Genomic DNA, 19,240 nt, shown 5'->3' on the forward strand with positions numbered 1-19,240 from the left:
ACAGATTAAGAACAAAATTACCTCAATGATAGTATCAAGCCGTTATGAGATCAGACTGGTTGACTGGTTAATAATAGAGCAGGAAAAACACAAGTATTTGATTAGAATCTGTCCTGGTTGTGTGCTTATAGCAAGAGATGGGGGTTAAATATTTTCCATTCCAGGAATAACTGAAAGGGTTGTTAAAGTTGTGAAAGTCTTCTGAGCCAAATGCCTTTATATCAGAATTAGAGTCATATTCTCTTAGAGCAGTCCTGGAGCAGACAGAACAACATAATCTGCTTGGCAGTAGGATTCTCACCTGGAAAGAGGGGGCAGAGTCCCAGATTCCAGACTGTGCATCTTGTAAAGGTTAGGATTAAAATTTTCAACAGAAAAAAGCCCAAAACCTACACACAGAGTTATTTTTTTTCATAAACTGAAGCTGGAACACAGGACTTCTTCCCCCTTCTCATCAGAGATCCCACAGCTGCGCATTAAATTCCCCACGGAAGCTCATGGGGAGGGTGAGCTGGGTGTTTCACTGTAGAGGCTGTCTCGGTGCTGGGCATGGCAGCACACTAACCCCTTTGTAGACCTGGTCCCTATTAGCATTTGGCATGGCTGCAGCTGCTTCTGGCACACTCCTGTAAGGCAAATGCCCACTCTGCAAGAAAGATGTTGATGAAGCACAAGTGAGGACTCAAAGAACAACTGTGAAAATGATGAAAGGCGTAGCTAGTGCAAAAGTAAGCAACTCATTTATTTTACTGAATAAAAAAGGTTATGAGACAAATTCATGATAGTCTAGAAGCGCTCTCATGGGAGGAACAGAAATAGGATCCTGTTGGGTCTATCAGACTACTGGCCAGAAAAATGAGATCCAGAAGCTGGATGACAAGGCTAGAGAAATTCCTAATAAGAAAGATGAACAGAATTCCAACACTGATGCTCAACAGCCATGAAGAAAATATGAAGGCTTGTGGAAGCGCATCTCCATCATTCCTGATTTTTAAACCAAGGTGTATTCCTTCTCCCCGAAAGACATGTTAGGTCAAACTGAGACTACTTCATGTAACCAGCAGAGAGTCTGTTGAAGGATTCTTTATCCCAGCAGGAGGCTTTCATCTCAGTATCTCTAATTGCAACAGACCCTGGATCAAGAGCATCCTAAGCTTTGCAGCTTTAGGGAAGCCACTTTTTTGATGTAAAATCTTACAGAGGATAACAAAGGAATGACAAAACCAGATAGGGTCTGCCAAATTTTAAAATGAGTGGATGCTTTGGAACATCAATTTTTCTCTACTCATAGACAGAAGGTATAATTAACTTTTAAAATGCTATGGTATGCCAATCAGTCATTGAAAGATGCTGACAAATTGAAGAGGGTCCAGCCAAGGCCTATCAAACACATTATATGGCAGGACAACCTGACATAAGAAGAAAGACTGATAAAATGGTTGTTCAGCCAAGAGAAAGCTCAGAGAAGATACAATGGAAGTCTCAAAACATAGGAAGTAATTATAAAGTAGATGCAGGTATTATCTACAGAAGGATGCTTGCTACATACGCAGGATATATATATTATATATCATTTATATATTATAATATATAATATTATAATATTATAATTTTTTATATCCTATATATATATATATATAGGATATAATATCCCATATCAACTTAAAGTATATCATTGACAAATGTAATTTCTCTTTTTAGTGCAATCAGTATCTTTAGTCTAAGCCCTTATTTGTGGTCTCGATTTTCAAAAGCAAAGAGAACAAAACAAACACTTTTTGCTTACACTCTGAATATAAACTATAATAATCTAAAAACTTACAGAGGGCAAATGAAATGGAATTGGGGAGAATCAAATTTGCAAGAAGGCAGTACACTCAGTACTTCCAGTACCTGCCAAGCTATTCGTAACACTTAACAGATTTTACAAAGACAGAGTAAAAAACTAGTAACAATGCAGAAATGAAACATTCTTAACAAATTTACAAACTGAGGAAAGACTGCCATTCCTTCTGAATGAAACAGGAAGTTACAGAAAGGATTAAAGACAATAATTTTGCCTCACAGAGCGTGATTTATTTCTTTTGATTCTATAGATGTGATGTAGACTTCTGAAAGTATTGTTTTAGATACACCAAATGTTAATGGTCTGGAAAGATAGGCAAGAAAAAATAAATAATTTTTGCAAACAGTAAATTTAACCCAAAACAATTTCAGAGGAGTGGCAAATATTAATACTGCTTTAGCAGTAGATTGATGCCCACAATAAAAGCCAAAGGTTAACAGAAAATGGAAGAGTAATGTTCTCCTTGATTTTTTCCACTACAAATATCAATTTGTATATAATGTATCAATGTATTATTGAATTTTTAAATACTATATTAACTGCAGATGACTACAGTTCTTGCTTAACATACAGCAAAACTTCACAACCTCCACAAAAAACCACTCAACTAATCCAAATAAGTAAGGGGGAATAACAAAACTACCTCGCTCATCATTTAAAATTTCCACAGATAACTACATCTTAGAATGTATTTTGTTTACCAGACTTCAATTTCAGTATTCGATAGAACACATTTCTGCAGCCATACCTGGAAATAAAATGTATTTTCCTGAACAAGTTACAAGGTAGGACACAGTAGGACATTAGTAAAATCACTTTGAGGCACAGTGTTTTTCAAAGTAAGCCTTAAGTATTTTAAAAGGTAAGTAGAAACTATTACTTGCTTTGTTCTTAATGCTATTCACAATAAATAATGTCTTTCTTCTTCTACTAATATATTTATAAAAATGTATTTATTTTAAAGCTTCAGTATAATTTTGATGCAAAAGTTAAAATAATTCTGTTTTGTTAACATGGCATAACTATACTAAAAAACCCAAACCTATGTCCTTGTTTCTCAGAATGAAATCTTATGTTTTCCTGAAAAAATACAGATTTCTATCCATGTCAGCTGAGATCATCACAGTACTACAACTAAAACTGTAATAATTCACCATTTAAAAGATCTTCCATAAAAGAGTAAGAAAAAACAACTCCTGATATTTTTATTTTTACAAATTATTAATCTGCATTATGTCATGTGGTAGATTATCAGAGTTTATTTACAATCCAAGATACAACTGCAAACATAAATGGGTTTCCAAAATGTCAAAGAGTCTGGATCCAGCCAGTCTCATTCAATCATTGGAACCAGTAAAGGTGAGGCAGTAAAATTCATATAAATGGCTGTGAATTACAGAAAGAGGGCAAGACCTACAGCAGACTTGTAGAGGGCAATGTCTTCACAGCAGAACTTTAACCCAGCTGACTTGAGCATATTCAAAGGAACAATGTCAAAGATAACATTTTGCTACTTGGAAAAAATCCTTGGTCTTGGAAGCAAAGCCTTAATGAGGTGAGAAGATGAACAACGTGCTTTACAGACCAGAGGGACAGTGCACCTAGTACAGTACAGCTGCATCACATGTTTTTTCAAGCAGTGTAAGTTTTCACATTGGTAAGTGTTACATGGCTGTAGATTCCACCACTTTCGTGTGTAATTCACAGACATAACACTACTGACACCCTCACTATTAGAAAGCTAATTACCTGTGAATTAGCAATTCAGAAATCAAGACAGAAATAAGTTTATACTCCCAAGCACCCAGTAACACACTCCTGACTCGTTTACCAGGCTAGTTAATGCACAGTTAATCATTAACTCCACAAAGCACCTACCTGCCAAACCAAGTGCTCCTTTACAACAGCTGTACCTGACAGACAGACGCTCAGCACAATCGTGTGAGATGCAGAGGTCAATACACTGGCAACTATAGCATCCCTCATGTTGAAGGGCAGCATGGTGTACACCACAAAAATGATGAACAAGAAAAATGATACCTGCACAAGACACCAAGACAAAAAAGAGGCAAGTTAAAGTCACTTCGGAATAAGATTGAAAAAACATCATCTAACTTTGAACTGTCTTCAGCATAAAGTTATGCACCACTTTTTTCTACAGGAAAGTCATTGCTATCCATTGAAGAAAATTGATTTAGGAAGAATTAATTTTTAAGAGTGTTGGAAAATTTACATTCTATTAGACTTAAGAAGTGTGGTCTCAAGATACTAAATCATGGTTTCAGACCTACAGAATAGTCCAAACTTTTCAAATTTTACTTCAAATTTATACTTTCAAATTTTTATTTTTATTAACACTTTATTTACAAGAGTTATCCCAGGACTGGTCAATTCTGATTGTGATCTGCATTACAAAACAATCTGCCAAACTCCTCATGGAGCCTTAATTTCAATACAGAGAGATTTTGTACACCCTGATGAACTATAAATTCATGACATTATGCAAAAAAAAAAAAAAAAAAAAGCAAAAAAAAAAAAGAAGCTCAAGTTCAGCCAAGAAATTTGATTTAACAAGATTGTATTTAATGTGTATCTACATGACCTATGTCAAATTCCATAAAATCACTACATTTATTTTAAGGTAATGAATTTATTCAGTAATAAAAAACAGCTTCAGAAAATCACAGTCCATATGCAGAATCTCCAGTCTGCATCTTTAAAAGGGTACTGGTGTCCACGCTAACCTTATGGAACAAATGCAGAGCCCAATACATAACAGCAAAAAGGATTCCTTTGCTATACATAAAAAATACATATTTGATGGTATGCTTATGTTCCAAACCCCACCACACATTTGAGAAAATATAACTAGATTTGGGACATAGGTTTTGCACATAAGTAGGTGATTCTGAAATTGTGCCAGCTTGTATATAATTATATCTCTGTTGACTTGCAAGCCTATTCACCATCCAGCAGTTGCACACATACAGTACAGAACACAGAAAGCTTCCAGGCAGGCATGAGCAAGAGTAATTTGCTGCTCACTTCCCTAAGTGTCAGTCTGTATTCTTCACAACTGCATGTAACATCTACATAGTCAAAACTGAAGCCTAAAATATGTGCACCTGGAGGACACTGGAGGCATTCTTTTCCATCATGGGAACAGAGCCGGGTGGAGAAGGATGTCCACTTCTGTTACCCATTCATCTTTCTTCAATCCCTCCACTGAGTCCAGCTCCTTCCTGATCTCTCATACCCTTTCCAATGCTGCCAGCTCTCCTATATACTTGAGAGTCAAACAGTTCAAAGGCATGAAATTAAAGAGAACTACAAAGGAAATGAGGGATAATAAGTAAATAGAGCAAGAAAAAGGCAAAGCTTTTGCTTCGTCTCTCTACTCTTCCAATCAACCAACAGATAGCACAAGAAAACAAAAGTGTTTGATACCTGGTTGGATTCAGTCCTCCCTTAAAGTTTTCACAGTCATCAGACGTTAGCAAAACCAGCAGCAAAGAAGGGGGTGTACAAACTTGGTCTAGTAAGAGAAGGATTATGCCAGTATGATGTTTTAAAACTGTCCAGGCTGAGGAAAAATCAACTGTGATACTGACAGAACCAACTGGGAGTCATAAAACTTGGAAAATATGTAGAAAGCTCTGGCAGGCTAGAAAAGAGGAACATAGCATGTGCCTTTGAAAGGCTGGGAAAATGGGTAAAACTCATCAGCTTCACTTTAATTCCTATAGCAGTAACAGACAACAATAATGTAGGGAGGTAATTCTTCCCCTGTACTTGGCACTGGTGAGGCTGTACCTTGAGTGCTGTGTCCAGTTCTGGGTCCCTCAGTTTAGGAAGGACATTAAGATGCTTGAGCACATCCAGAGGAGGGCAACAAGGCTCCTGGGGGGCTTGGAACACAAGCCCTAAGAGGAGAAACTGAGGAAGTTTGGATTGTTTACCCTGGAGAAAAGGATACTCAGAGGTGACCTTATCACTCTCTAAAGTTTCCTGAAAGGTGGCTGTATGCAAGTGGGGGTTGGTCTCTTTCTCCAGGCAGCAACTTACAGAATTAGAGGACACAGTCTTAAGCTGCGCCAAGGGAAATATAGGTTGAATATTAGGAAAAGGTTTTTTACAGAAAGGGTGATAAAGTACTGGAATGGTCTGCCCAGGGAGGTGGTGGAGTCACCATCCCTGGCTGTGTTTAATAAAAGACCAGATGTGTCAGTTGGTGCCATGGTTTAGTTGAGGTGTTAGGGCTGGGTTGGACTCGATGATCTTGAAGGTCTCTTCCAACCTAGTGATTCTGTGTGTGTGCAATTCTGTGTGTGATATACAGCAACTTATAATCAAGAGTCCCAAAAGTTAAGAAAAACATAGGTAACAGCCAATGTGATTTTGCTGAGAACAAATCATGTTAAAACAATTACATCTTTTGTCGTGAAAACAGGCATCAATATATGCAACACCCCAAATAATGAATTAGGCAGCAACAAGGGATGTGATAGGTCCTCTAATATAGGCATAAGATGAACAGAAGCCAAAGGCAAAATATCCAACTAGCATGTAAGACCAACTGCCTAAAATATGTTTCCAGCTAAAGGCTAAAGGCTGGATGGGGCCCTGAGCAAACTGGTCTGGTGGAAGGTTGCCCTTCCCATGGCAGAGGTTGGAAGTAAATGATCTTTAAGTTTCCTCCAACACAAACCATTTTCTGATTTTATTATTAAAAAATAGTTTGAAGAAGAATACCCAACCCAAGTCCTGGAAGAAGGATTTCAAATCCCTCCATTCTCAGTGATTCTTCATGTAAACAAGGTTTTGTTGTTTCCAAGTTTAGCTTTCTCATTGCTTATGTGGCATTCACATATATGTGAAAATTTTATTGTTAGAAAATAAAAAAATATTATTCTTTAACTGTTTTGTCTCAAAAAAACCATAACTTGCATATTTTTTGATATCTGACTTTATAGCCAAACTAAAGGATCCACTCCATTTCTGTGGTACATGCTAAGAACTTTTCCAAACTTGTAAGTGGATGAAGGACAGAATATGAAGCTTTTCAGCTTTGACATAAAACAGGCTACTAAGCATGTGAGCATGCATATCTGTAAACAACTGTTTTATAAGTTACCTTACTGCTTTTCTTGGTCAAAATAAATGGATAATTTCAGCATTCAACAACTACAGAGAACACTTTTAGGAGGTTCAACCCCTCTTGACATTACATATTCAAATAGGCTGAGTTGAAGAGGAACTGAGTTAAAAAACACAAAAAAATGACACATCAGTTCTTATATTTATATTTTCAGTCTTGAAATTTGGTATGAGAATGCTGTTGCAAAGCTGGACATCTATCAGTCATGCTAAGACAGAAACTCTCCTCCAAAATACATGTAGGAAATGGAATCTGTCAACAGCTCTTTAATTCTTGTCCACACTGCTTTTCTCCTATTTCTAGTAGAAGTTTAATGACCTAAGAGAGCACCTTTTATCACAGAGGTTGCTTTTTTATTACAATATAATTTTATATCACAATGGCTCATGACTGTTTTCCCCATGTAGCCTGAAATAAGATGCTTCTACTATTCATCTTGATTGCAAACATACATAGTACGTAAGACTTGGGACCTTTCAGCATATTTCAAAATGCCAGTATATATATGTTTAATACTGTAGAAGATAACACACAAAGGCTTTTGAGCAGGTAGAAAGAGGAACATGCTTTTTGGTCTGAGTCACAATCTGCAGAATGGACAATGGCCTTTGCCATTGATCTTTTTCATGAACGGCCCTTTCCATTATCATTTTGTAAGGACTGTCAGAATATTGCTGACACTGACATTAAACAGCAGTGATGCCAAGCTTTGAAAGACCCCACTATCTCATTGCAAGACTTGCTAATGCTGATGACCACAGCATGCCTGTAATTGGTGTGTATTCTGGTCAGTAAACACAGCGTTAATTTACAGTGCACTATTTTTGACACTATTAAAAGTAGCCTGTTCCACCAAACTGTGCCATAATCACAAGGCCTGTTGCTGTTATATTGGAAGCAGTCTTTTGTGGGAGTTATCACTATGACTGCCTAGTTGAAACACACTTTTTGTCCTGATCTGAACTGACATTGCTTTAGGAATTTGATTCTCCAATACTTTATCCTGAGTTTATGTTATCCATACCTTGGAGATGGGAGTGCTTAGGCATTGTTGTGCACCACAGCATGTAGCATTCCCTCTGGTTAACACTGGTGTAACATCCTACACCGAAGTATGTGGCTTTCCTGCTTTGATTGAGGGGTATCCAGAACTCTGGCCCATCACTCTTGACTGTCAAGAGTTCAACAAACTCTGAGTGGGTTTGCTGCTCTCTGTATTTCTTTTACCATATCTCAGCAGGGCCACATTGTCACCATCTATGTAAGCAGTTCTTTTCCACAGAGATTTAAAGGATGATGTGCTGCTGTAGTGTAACTGCCTGGATGGGTATGTAATGCATAATTTTTCTGCAGATTTTCTGCAGCTGCTTTCAGAAGGGCAGCAAAAATTCACATACAGATTGCTGTGGTGATGCCACTGGAGAGAGCTGGGCACGAAATGGTAAAATGACACCATGGTATTGGATATGATGATCATGAACTCTTACAAAAACTCATTCTTGTCACAGAACACAACATAAAATTAAGTAAACATCTTCATCATGCAAAATGGAAAGATTCAGGCTGTACAAGATATAGAAGTAGATCCTTCTTTAAGTTAAACCGTTTCTGAGCATTTTTCACATTGGCAATTTTGTCCCAGCACTTCTAAATGTACACTGGATACTACAGCCATTAAGCTGCTCTGCTGACTGTGAGCTAGGAGAACTAGTATGAAGTTGATAGTATTTGGTGCTTCACAGACGTTGCTATTGGAAATGTCACTAGTTTGGACTGTGATGGCACAAACTACAGTGGATCCAAGCCATGAATCCATGCTGGTTTTTGTGGACACCTTGTCTCCCTTATGCCACCAGTTTCTACTCCTCAGTGGGGTTGCCTAATCTGTAAAGAGTACGTGGAGTAGAAGTTTTAATATATTTTACGCATTAAAATTGTCTTTCCTAGCACACAGGGTATCACAGGGGATGTTGCTTTGGCACTGAGAACAACTGGAAAAATGATACTAATCATTCATTTTATATAAATTATGTTCCAACAGTGACTCACAATTTCCTTCACCTAGACAGCCTTTTTTAACACTGTGTTAAGATGGGTAATCAAAGCAGGCTTAGTGTGTGTAAAATCCACTCAAGCTAATGCTACTCTAACCAGAACTCCCCCCTGAGGAGCACGATACCTTGGCACTGAAGATAGCCTGCCAATTGAAATGTACCATTTCAGTGTGAATTAGGGAAAAGCACTTCTTTGGACACAGACAGCAGTAGTGAGACTATAGCTAATAAAATATCTGTAGTTCTTCAGGACAACTGCAACAGTAGCTTTTCACTGTATAACCATAATAAGACTACTAAAACTCAAACTAAGAGGCTAGCCCATTACAGAATCACTTTAAGAGGTTTTTCAAGATCAGCTTCCCTGTCACTGTGTAAAAGGAGCAAAAATCATCAGCTAATTGAAGATTTTTTCCCTTGGAAACATACTTAGATTCCAGCCACTGATTTAAAACATTTTCTATTGCACATTACCTAATTACACAGAAGACACTCTAGCTTTTCTAAAGAAATAGCTAGGCTTCGTAACATTTGGTATGAGCTACTAATCTTAAAAAATAGTTACAAATACTATGTTCATGGTTTAATACAATGTATGATATAAGGCATCAGAAGGGTATTTATACAAGCTATAAACTGTATATTTAAAACATTGTATTGGCAGCACAAAGGCTGCAAATATGTAAAGCTCTTTGCCATTGTAGTTCTGAAGTCCAGCCTCCAAACTTCTACCTGGGCAATGCTCTAAGAATAAAATAAGCTACCCACATAAAACAAAAAAATTCAGAGTATGAAAATCAGCTTCTGTTCGGAGTCATCTATAAAAAAGCTAAAATTATGAAAACATTGGATAGGTGAACGTGGAAATGTTGTTCACCAAACCCTGAAACACCAGAAGAAAGGGCACTCAATGGAACTAGAAGGTTGGTTGAAAAAAGGTGAAAAGAAAGCCAGTATCCTTTACCTAGTGGATAGTGACCTTTTTGAACTTAAATTATCAGGATCAAAAAGATATTAAACTAATTAATGGACACTTTATCCATAAACCAACCATAAACTTTATTCATGGACATCTTATCCATAAACCAATAAAAAAACATGGAAATGTACTCTCTGATGTCACTAACAGATGTGTGGAGGCTGGGCAAGGTATGAAGGAAACTGACCACACAAAGTGATTAATTTGGCATGCTGCCTTTCAGTAGCAGCTTCTTTTGCAATTCTTGGACACACATTACTGTCTTAGATGGACCATGGCCTTACCCTGCAGGACCTTCTTGTGTTCTGGTGCTAAGAGTCAAAAGTGCTTCAGAGGAAAAGAAAAAAATATATCAGTTGTGACACAGTACCCTCCCTGACTTTAAAATAAAGCAAGACAATTCAGAAAAAGAACTGAAAGCCCAGTGAGACTATGAATAGAAAGCATTGTAGAACCACTCCCTAATTAAAAAGGAACTGGGAGAGGAAAGCTGAACTTTGAGCAACAACAGGATAAAACATACAAGACGCTAAATATTAACTTGTATAAAACTAATGTTTCCCAAGTGCCTGGTATGCCATAAACCTCAATAATAAAGTGAACAAGAAAGAATTGTCTGTGATATACTCCACAAAATCGTGTCCACTGTGGTAGTGCACATTCCTGGGCGTTCTTTAGTTTCTGTGTAAGCCCTCCCCGCAGCTGTGACGTGTTTCTTCCTTCCCCTCCCTGTCCCTGAAATGTTATCCCATTGGTTGGTGTTATATGTCTCCCCACCCCTCTCCCGAGGTTTGAAAATTCCCGGGAGATGTTTCCTCTTTCTCTTTTTTTCCTCCTGGATCCCAACCTGAATAAAACATCCGACGTTATCCCAGAGAGAAAAGCAGCCCTTTGGTCTTTTATCGTGGTCTTGAAGAACCCCCCTGCCCTCCCCTAGACATAGCTAGCCAGGATTACTTTGGGAGGGACAAAAGGGGGCTTACTTCAGGTGGCGCCCAAATCGTGGGGGCTTCAGGACCCCACGAGACAGCTGGAAAACACCCCACTGGTGTTTTAATAAGCCTTGGGAACATCATCTATCCCGCCGTCTTACTGACGGGGATGGGGTTGGTAGCTCGCAGAGAACATGAGTCAACTCGGATCAAAAACCTTTTTGGAACATCGCCACGTCCTTCAGGAAACAGGTACCGGGGCGCGGGGGATCCGGCAGTTGTACCGGGGTTTAGTGGGTCATGGTGGTGGTGGTGCGGGTGCCAGACGAGCCTCCCCCCGGTATCGGGACCGGGGGAGCCCACATGGCAGCACACGAGGTGTGTGGGTGGGTTATCAGCAGCGCGTACCGGGCTTCGCAGCAGTTTTTAAACTCTGACCGCAGTTTGGGTCTTTTTCTGCTTTTTCTCGGTGGTAAAAAAGGGTAGACCAGTCTGTGTAGCAAAGCCTTAATATCGGCCATGGATTCTCGTTTTTCTACACAGCAAAGGTTAAACTATTCCCATATTAAGAATACCTTAAAGGCTGGAAATATCACTTTCTCAAAAAATAAGCTGAAAAAATTCGCAAAATGGGTATTTTTGCATTTTCCGGATTTAAATATTGATTCCCTCTCTGAATGGGACAAAATCAGACACTCACTATGCAGATTGAACAGGGAGAGAACTCAGCTGGTAAATACATCCCACTGTTCCTTTTAATTCGGAAAGCAATTCTACAAAGGCATGAGAAAAGGCTAGAAAAGCCTTTAGTTCCCTTACCTTCTCTCCCTCCTTCAGCTCCCCGGTCAGAGGGTTTGTCTGAGGCATATTCTGTGGGAGTTCCAAGCGCTTGCCTCCCAGGGCTCGGACAATCCCCCAGCATACTGACGCCGTCTGCCTTGTGCAGGCTACTTCCCATACCCTTCCCTCCCTGCAGAGAATCCTGAAAAGCATAGCTTAAAATCCTCCCTGGAAGGAGGGAGAAGCATGGCTGAACTTACACAGCAACATGTGCCGGGCCGTACTCTCCTCCCCCCCCCCCCCACCATCCCATAACCCCTTCCTCCTACAAGTTCCCGCCCCCAAGCCTCTCTCCACCCATAACCCCTCCCATCCTCAAGTTCCTTCTCTCTCTGAGTGCCTGCTCTGCATGACGTCACCCTATAACCCCTCCCCTCTGCCTTCTTCTTACAAGGCGGGGTGTGGAGCGGGGGTGGGAATGGGGCGGGAGTCAGGGCAGTGGCTAGGAACAGGGCAGGAGCTGGGGGCGGGGCTGGGGGCTGGGCTGGGACAGGGGTGAGTGGTGGAGCCCCTCCCAGTTCCCACGGTCTGGGGGGCGGGCCCAGGAGTGAGCAGGGAGGTGAGATTTCCTCACCACATTCCAACGGCGGGTGTGGTTGTGCTGCTGTGCTCTGCCCTCATGGCCCTGGGGGATGCCCTGGGGGATTGGAGGGTGGATCCCCTCAGCCTGCTCCCACTGTAGAGTCGCGTGGCGCCCCTGGGGGATGGGGGAATGCTATGCTTCTCAGTTCCCAGGCAGGACAAGCCTCTCTCGCCTGCCAGTTTAATGCAATTCCCGGGAATGGAGAACCTGGAAATTGGGACTCAGTTTTTTTCCCTACTGTTGCACCAGTAACTTTTACTGGAGCAAGACCGCAAAATCGGCATTACAAGCCCTTCTCATATCAGGACAAAAAGAAATTTGCAAAGCTCAAAGAGAATTCAGTCATAACAGTGAAATATTTAAAAGCATAATTAGAATGACTTTAACTTCAAATGATTTAGTTCCTATAGATATTAAAGATCTTTTCAGGTGTTTGCTTACACCCTCTGAATTTGATTTATGGGAGAACACGTGGAAATGATTTCTAAAAAACCTACTGGTAGAATTATTAAAAACCAGTCACCTAAATGTTGATTTGTTAAATAATGCTATTACTTTTGATCATTTATGCGGTGAAGGAGTATGAGAAAAACCTGATGACCAAACAATGGCTTTACCACAAGCTGTGCTAGATAAAATCACTGCAGCTGCAGAGAAAGCTTTTACCCAGCTACCAACAGCTGAGACTAAGGGTAGTTATATTAATGTAAAACAGATGCCTTCAGAAGGATTTCTGCAATTCTTAGACCGCTTAAGAGAACAAGTCTCCCAGTAGGTAGAAGACCCTGTTGTACAGGCAGAATTAATCAAAGAAATTGCTCAGAGAAATGCTAACGACTCTTGCGGTAGGGTCATTCTGGGCTTGCCAACCGATCCCCCTCTGACACTCCCACAGATGGCAGGAGCCTGTGCGAGGAAAGCAGAAATGTTTTCACAGGAAAAGAGACCTCCTTGGACCAACCAAAGAACTGTTGCTGCGGTTTCATCTGAAACAATGAGTGAACAGATGACGTCTAACCAGCAACAGCGAGTTTGTTTTCACTGCAGAAAACCAGGACATTTTGCTAAAAACTGTCCTTTAAAACAATGGAGAAACACGTGATACCAGCTTGCCAAACAGCTTGGGTCACAGCGCTTGCCCACCCTGCGCACAGACAGGGACCAATGAAGTGGGGACCAATCTCTGTCCTTTAATAAAAAAGGGGGAGCGGGGTGGGAAACTGCAGAAATATAATTGTGAAAAACATTTGCCTAATAAGGTCTGGCAACCGCAAAAGCAATTCACACTTGTAACTTCTAAAGCTTTTTGTTTCAGATCTGATTGTTGGACTGTCATTAGAGTAGACTTGCAGGATAATTCACAAGACCTGGCTGGACTGGATAGTAGGTATTTTGTTATTGGAGACACAGCACACACACCAATAGAGATTGAGGTGGCTCCCATGACAATTAAGGGAGACCTAACACACCTCATTATCTTGGCTAGGTGTCCTCAACCACCCTTCTATGTAGCAAAGGGCAGGTAATAGCCCAGGTGATCCCTGTTCCAACAAAAGTCCCAGTAGATGACAGAGCACCAGGAGTATACAGAGCAGAAGTGGTGGGTGAAGACAAACCCATTATGGGGTGTAACTTCACACACAAATCAGAATATCTCCATGGGGAAGGGTTAATTGACACTGGGGCAGATGTGACTATCATACCTGAAAAAGTGTGGCCCTCACACTGGGAACTGCAACCCGTGGCAGGAAAAATACAGGGTGTTGGAGGAATGAAACTGGCAAAAATCGCTAAAGATATCGTCCAGATTGAAGGTCCGGAGGGTAGGTTAGCTAGTGTCCAACCTCTTGTTATTGACTACAAGTGCCTGCTGTGGGGAAGAGACACCATGTCCCAGTGGGGAGTGAAATTAACAATTCCTGAGACACCTCAGGATTTTTGATGGAGGCCACTGTAGAGCATCCTACCCAAAAGCTACCTTGGGTAGATAATAATTCAATTTGGGTGAACCAGTGGCCTCTCAGCAGATGAAAACTCGGGGCGCTAGAAAAATTGGTGGAAAAAGAATTGGCCAAGGGACACATAGTAGAAACAACCAGCCCTTGGAATTCCCCGGTGTTTGTAATAAAAAAGCCAGGGAAGGATAAGTGGCGCCTCCTTCAGGATTTGAGAGTAATAAACAAAAAAACAGAGGACATGGGGTCTCTTCAACAAGGTATGCCATCCCCGACTATGTTACCACAAAATTGGCTATTAGCAGTGCTAGATATTGAAGACTGTTTTTTCCAAATTCCCCTGCACCCAGCTGATGCACCAAGATTTGCCTTTTCCATTCCCACAGTTAACCGAGAAGCCCTAATGAAAAGGTACCACTGGACAGTACTACCTCAGGGGATGAAAGCGAGCCCCTTCATCTGCCAGTGGTATGTGGCTTCTTTGCTGTCCCCAGTGCATGCTGAAAAAAGAGATGCCATCATTTTGCATTATATGGATGATGTCTTAGTGTGCTGTCCCAATAACAACATGCTGCAAGACACCTTTGGCCTAGTGGTTAAAGTTTTAACCTCTGCTGGATTCCAATTGCAGGAAGACAAGGTTCAAATGATGCCACCTTGGAAATACCTGGGCCTGGAAATTACTGCATGGACTGTTGTCCCACAAAAACTGGAAATTATTGGTAATCCTAAAACTCTAGCAGATCTCCATTCCCTATGCGGTCACTAAAGTGGGTCCGACCCTGGCTAGGTCTCACTAATGAAGACCTGAGCCCCCATATCAATTTATTGGAAGGGTGGAGAGCGCTGCTGTCCCCCAGGGAGCTGACTCCAAAAGCAAAAACTGTTTGAAAAGGCACAAAAGGCCTTGACAGAAAGACAGGCACATCGCTTCAAACCTGAGCTGCCTTTCAAATTTATTGTCCTGGGGAAATTGCCACATCTACATGGGTTAATATTCCAGTGGGCCGAGGGGCAGAGAGATCCACTCTTAATAATAGAACGGGTCTTCCTCTCCCATCAATGACCCAAAACTATCACCAAGCCACAAGAGCTGATGGCTCAGCTGATCCAAAAGGCCAGGATAAGACTGCGGGAACTGGCAAGTTGTGACTTTATGTCTGTTCACCTCCCAGTCAGGCTCTCTGGAGAAGGCAAAAAGTCCCCTGAGAGACTGACCAAAGAGATGTTTGAGCATCTGCTGCAGAGTAATGCTAACCTCCAGTTAGCTCTGGACAGCTATGGTGGGCAAATTTCAGTTCATGCGCCAGCACACAAATTGTTTCATGAGGAATTCCACCTCATTCCTCGTGAGAAAAGGAGCCGAAGGCCACTCAAAGCTCTCACAGTGTTCACTGATGCATCTGGGACATCCCACAAGTCGGTGATGACTTGGAGAAATCCCCAGGCTCAGCTTTGGGTAGCTGATGTTGAGTTTGTAGAAGAGTCACCCCAGATAGCTGAACTGGCTGCGGTCGTGAGAGCCTTTGAGAAGTTTTCAGAACCGATTAATTTGGTTACTGACTCAGCCTACGTAGCAGGAGTAGTGTCCAGAGTGGAGCAGGCAGTTCTCAAGGACATTGAGAACAAACATCTCTTTAGTTTGCTTTCAAAACTGATTTATTTGATTTCAAATAGGGAACAACCCTTCTATGTGATGCATATAAGGTCACATACCCCGTTACCAGGTGAAATTGCTGAGGGAAACCGAGAGGCTGATTCTCTTGCTGCCCCAGCTGAAAAGATAGATCTCCAAGATGTGTTCCAAAAGGCAAAGTTAAGCCACCAGCAATACCAGCAAAATGTTCCAGGACTGATTCGTCAGTTCCAGCTGACACAGGGTCAGGCTAAAGCCATTGTGGCCACCTGTCCCAGTTGCCAGCTCCAGGCAGTGCCATCCGCTAGGCATTGGGGTTAATCCCCAAGGCCTTGGAAGCTGTGAGGTGTGGCAAACAGATATCACTCACATTCCCAGTTTTGGTCACCTTAAGTATGTGCACGTGAGCATTGATACATACTCAGGAGCAGTGTACGCCTCTGCTCATGCAGGAGAAAAATCTGTACATGCCAAACAACACTTAGTACCGTCCTTTTCTGTATTGGGAATCCCTAAAGAAATTAAAACAGATAATGGCCCAGTGTATAAATCCAAGGAGTTCCTGGAATTTGTCCAGCAGTGGGGAGTGGAACATAAAGCTGGCATCCCCCACTCCCCCACAGGTCAAGTGGTGATTGAGCGTACACACCAGACGTTCAAACAAGTCCTAGCCAGGCAAGGTAGCGAGGCAGTGTGGATGTCTCCACAACAGAAACTCTGTAAAGCTCTGTTTACTATTAATTTCCTAAACTGCTCATTTGAAAACATGAATCCTCCTGTGACTCAGCATTTTAACAGTGGTGATCAGTTCAAATTGTCACAGCGTCCACCGGTTTTAATCATGGACTGTGAAACTTGGCAAACCAAGGGCCCCTATGAACTTGTCACCTGGGGGCGTGGCTATGCATGTGTCTCCACCCCTGCAGGCCCCTGATGGATTCCTCAGAAATGGGTAAAACCTTTTGTTCCAAAGAATCCAGCCCCAGCAAGAAGAGAAGAGAAGCAAGTGGCTGTTGCTTCCAAGAGAAGACGCCTCTGGAGAGAGCAAGAAGAAACCTTTCTAGCCTCTGACCTGCATACTTTGGCTGTGAATATGTTTTAAAAAATTTCTGTTTCCTTTTTTTTTTTTGAGAAGTAACCTACCTCTCACTCAAATCCATGATGAGCCTTAACCCTGCTGTCATCCTGCTCGCACTGAGCAGTCTGACAGCGGCCTGGATCGTCCCACAGCCATGCCAGAACATCTGGGTGACCCTGGCACAAACACTCCAGCAAGAAAACATATGTCTATCTACTGCAGCAGAGAAAAATCCCATGTCTACCTGCCTGGTAGGAATCCCATTGCAGCATGATGAATTTACACACAGCTTTAATACACTGACTCCTGAACCAGGTAATAAATTACACAGCACTCAAATAGAAGCAGAGTTAAGAAACCCCGTCGAAGAGTGGCTGCCACATTTTTCTAAGGCAACCCAGGAACCCCAGGAGTTAGAGCTACTGCGTTCCTCTCCCGCATTATACTGTGTACACTTCAGGGTCAGTCCTCCAATTCATAAAGAAACCTTCCATGATATAGTACAATACCGAGAAGAATTCTCAGCAAAAAGGTGGTGCCGTGTGCTAAGCTACATCAAAGTGCACTCCTCAGCTCATACACATCCCAAAAGCATCCCCAAAGGACTGTTCCTCATTTGTGGGGATCGCCCATGGGCAAGAATTCCATCCCGTCTCCTTGGAGAGCCGTGTACCATAGGGCGTCTATCACTGTTAGCACCCAATCAAACATTAATTTGCGAGTCGACCCATAAAAATAATTTGACCAGAAAAATTTAAAAGAGAAATGTTACAAATTTAGATGAAAATTGTGATTCAGAGATTTTTCATTGGTCCAAATCAAAAAGAATTGCTGCATCCATTTTCCTTCCTTGGGTGGCTGCAGCCAAGGCCCTAGGTGAATTGGGACACCTAGAATGCTGGGAGGTAAAACAAGCAAATTTAACATCTAACGCCATAAGTACCCTTCTAGAAGATGAGGAAGTTACCAGGCAGGCGACACTCCAAAATTGTGCAGCACTAGACTTTCTCCTATTGCTCCACAGGCACGAGTGCCAGGAGTTCGAGGGTCTCTGCTGCATGAATCTGACATCGAAAGCTCCTAACATCCACGCTGCACTCCGAGAGATGAAAAGCGTGATCGGACAAGTCAAGCAAGAAGCAGATGACTGGTTCAATGGACTGTTTAAAAACTGGGGACTCTCGGGGTGGTGGGCTTCAGTAGTGAAAACTATTCTGTTGCTGCTAGTCATTATTTTGCTAACGGTGTTAGTGTTCGGAATTTTGAAGCAGAATACTGTACAAAAGCATAATTAAGCTTATCTCAGCTACCTCAGATGTCAACCATATAGAGTTGGCAGACTGGAGTAACCCTCACCGGCCTGCAAATGGGAATTGGTGGGCCACTTCAGGTCAGTAAGTCATATAAGCTCGATACCTTTCATTAATTATTATATAAAAAAATAGGGGGAGATGTGGTAGTGCACATTCCTGGGCGTTCTTTAGTTTCTTTAGTTTCTGTGTAAGCCCTCCCCGCAGCTGTGAGGTGTTTCTCCCTTCCCCTCCCTGTCCCTGAAATGTTATCCCATTGGTTGGTGTTATATGTCTCCCCACCCCTCTCCCGAGGTTTGAAAATTCCCGGGAGATGTTTCCTCTTTCTCTTTTTTTCCTCCTGGATCCCAGCCTGAATAAACATCTGACATTATCCCAGAGGGAAAAGCAGCCCTTTGGTCTTTTATCTTGGTCGTGAAGAACCCCCCTGCCCTCCCCTCGACAGAGCTAGCCAGGATTACTCTGGGAGGGACAAAAGGGGGCTTACTTCAGTCCACAATAAATTTCACTGTTATTTCACTGTTTTTACCAAATGTGAAGTCTTATTTTCCAATAATTGTCATAGAAGTAGTAAACAATTCTGTAAATCATGCCTTGTTCTTGATCATAGAGAACTCTCAAAGTAATAATCCATTCCTTTTGTGCACAGTTCTGGGTTTAAATGTAATCAGAAAACAGTCATTACAGCCTCTGCCAAAAAGTTAACAACGACCATTAGAAAAATGGGACAGAATAAAAGCAAGTTGATTGCACTAAAAGGGATATTTAAAAATAATTTTACAATAAGAGACCTTCAAATGTGCTCCTAAAGTCACATTAGTGTGACAGTAAGATGAAAGACTCCTGTAAAGGAAGGAAAATTAGTATTT

The 19,240-nt window shown here is 41.5% G+C and overlaps 1 protein-coding gene across 1 annotated transcript in view; it reads right to left on the minus strand.

The window, feature by feature from the left end:
- Nucleotides 1-19,240, minus strand: part of ADCY2 (adenylate cyclase 2) — a 270,105-nt gene that overhangs the window by 170,282 nt on the left and 80,583 nt on the right. Inside the window, exon 3 of the mRNA XM_088055670.1 lies at nucleotides 3,725-3,886. Coding sequence (XP_087911796.1) covers nucleotides 3,725-3,886 — 162 coding nt within the window. The remainder of the gene's footprint in view (nucleotides 1-3,724; nucleotides 3,887-19,240) is intronic.

This window comes from Pseudopodoces humilis, chromosome 1 (assembly GCF_049639895.1).
Source record: "Pseudopodoces humilis isolate 2021_Gansu_Grassland_sample_001 chromosome 1, ASM4963989v1, whole genome shotgun sequence".
NCBI lineage: Eukaryota > Metazoa > Chordata > Aves > Passeriformes > Paridae > Pseudopodoces > Pseudopodoces humilis.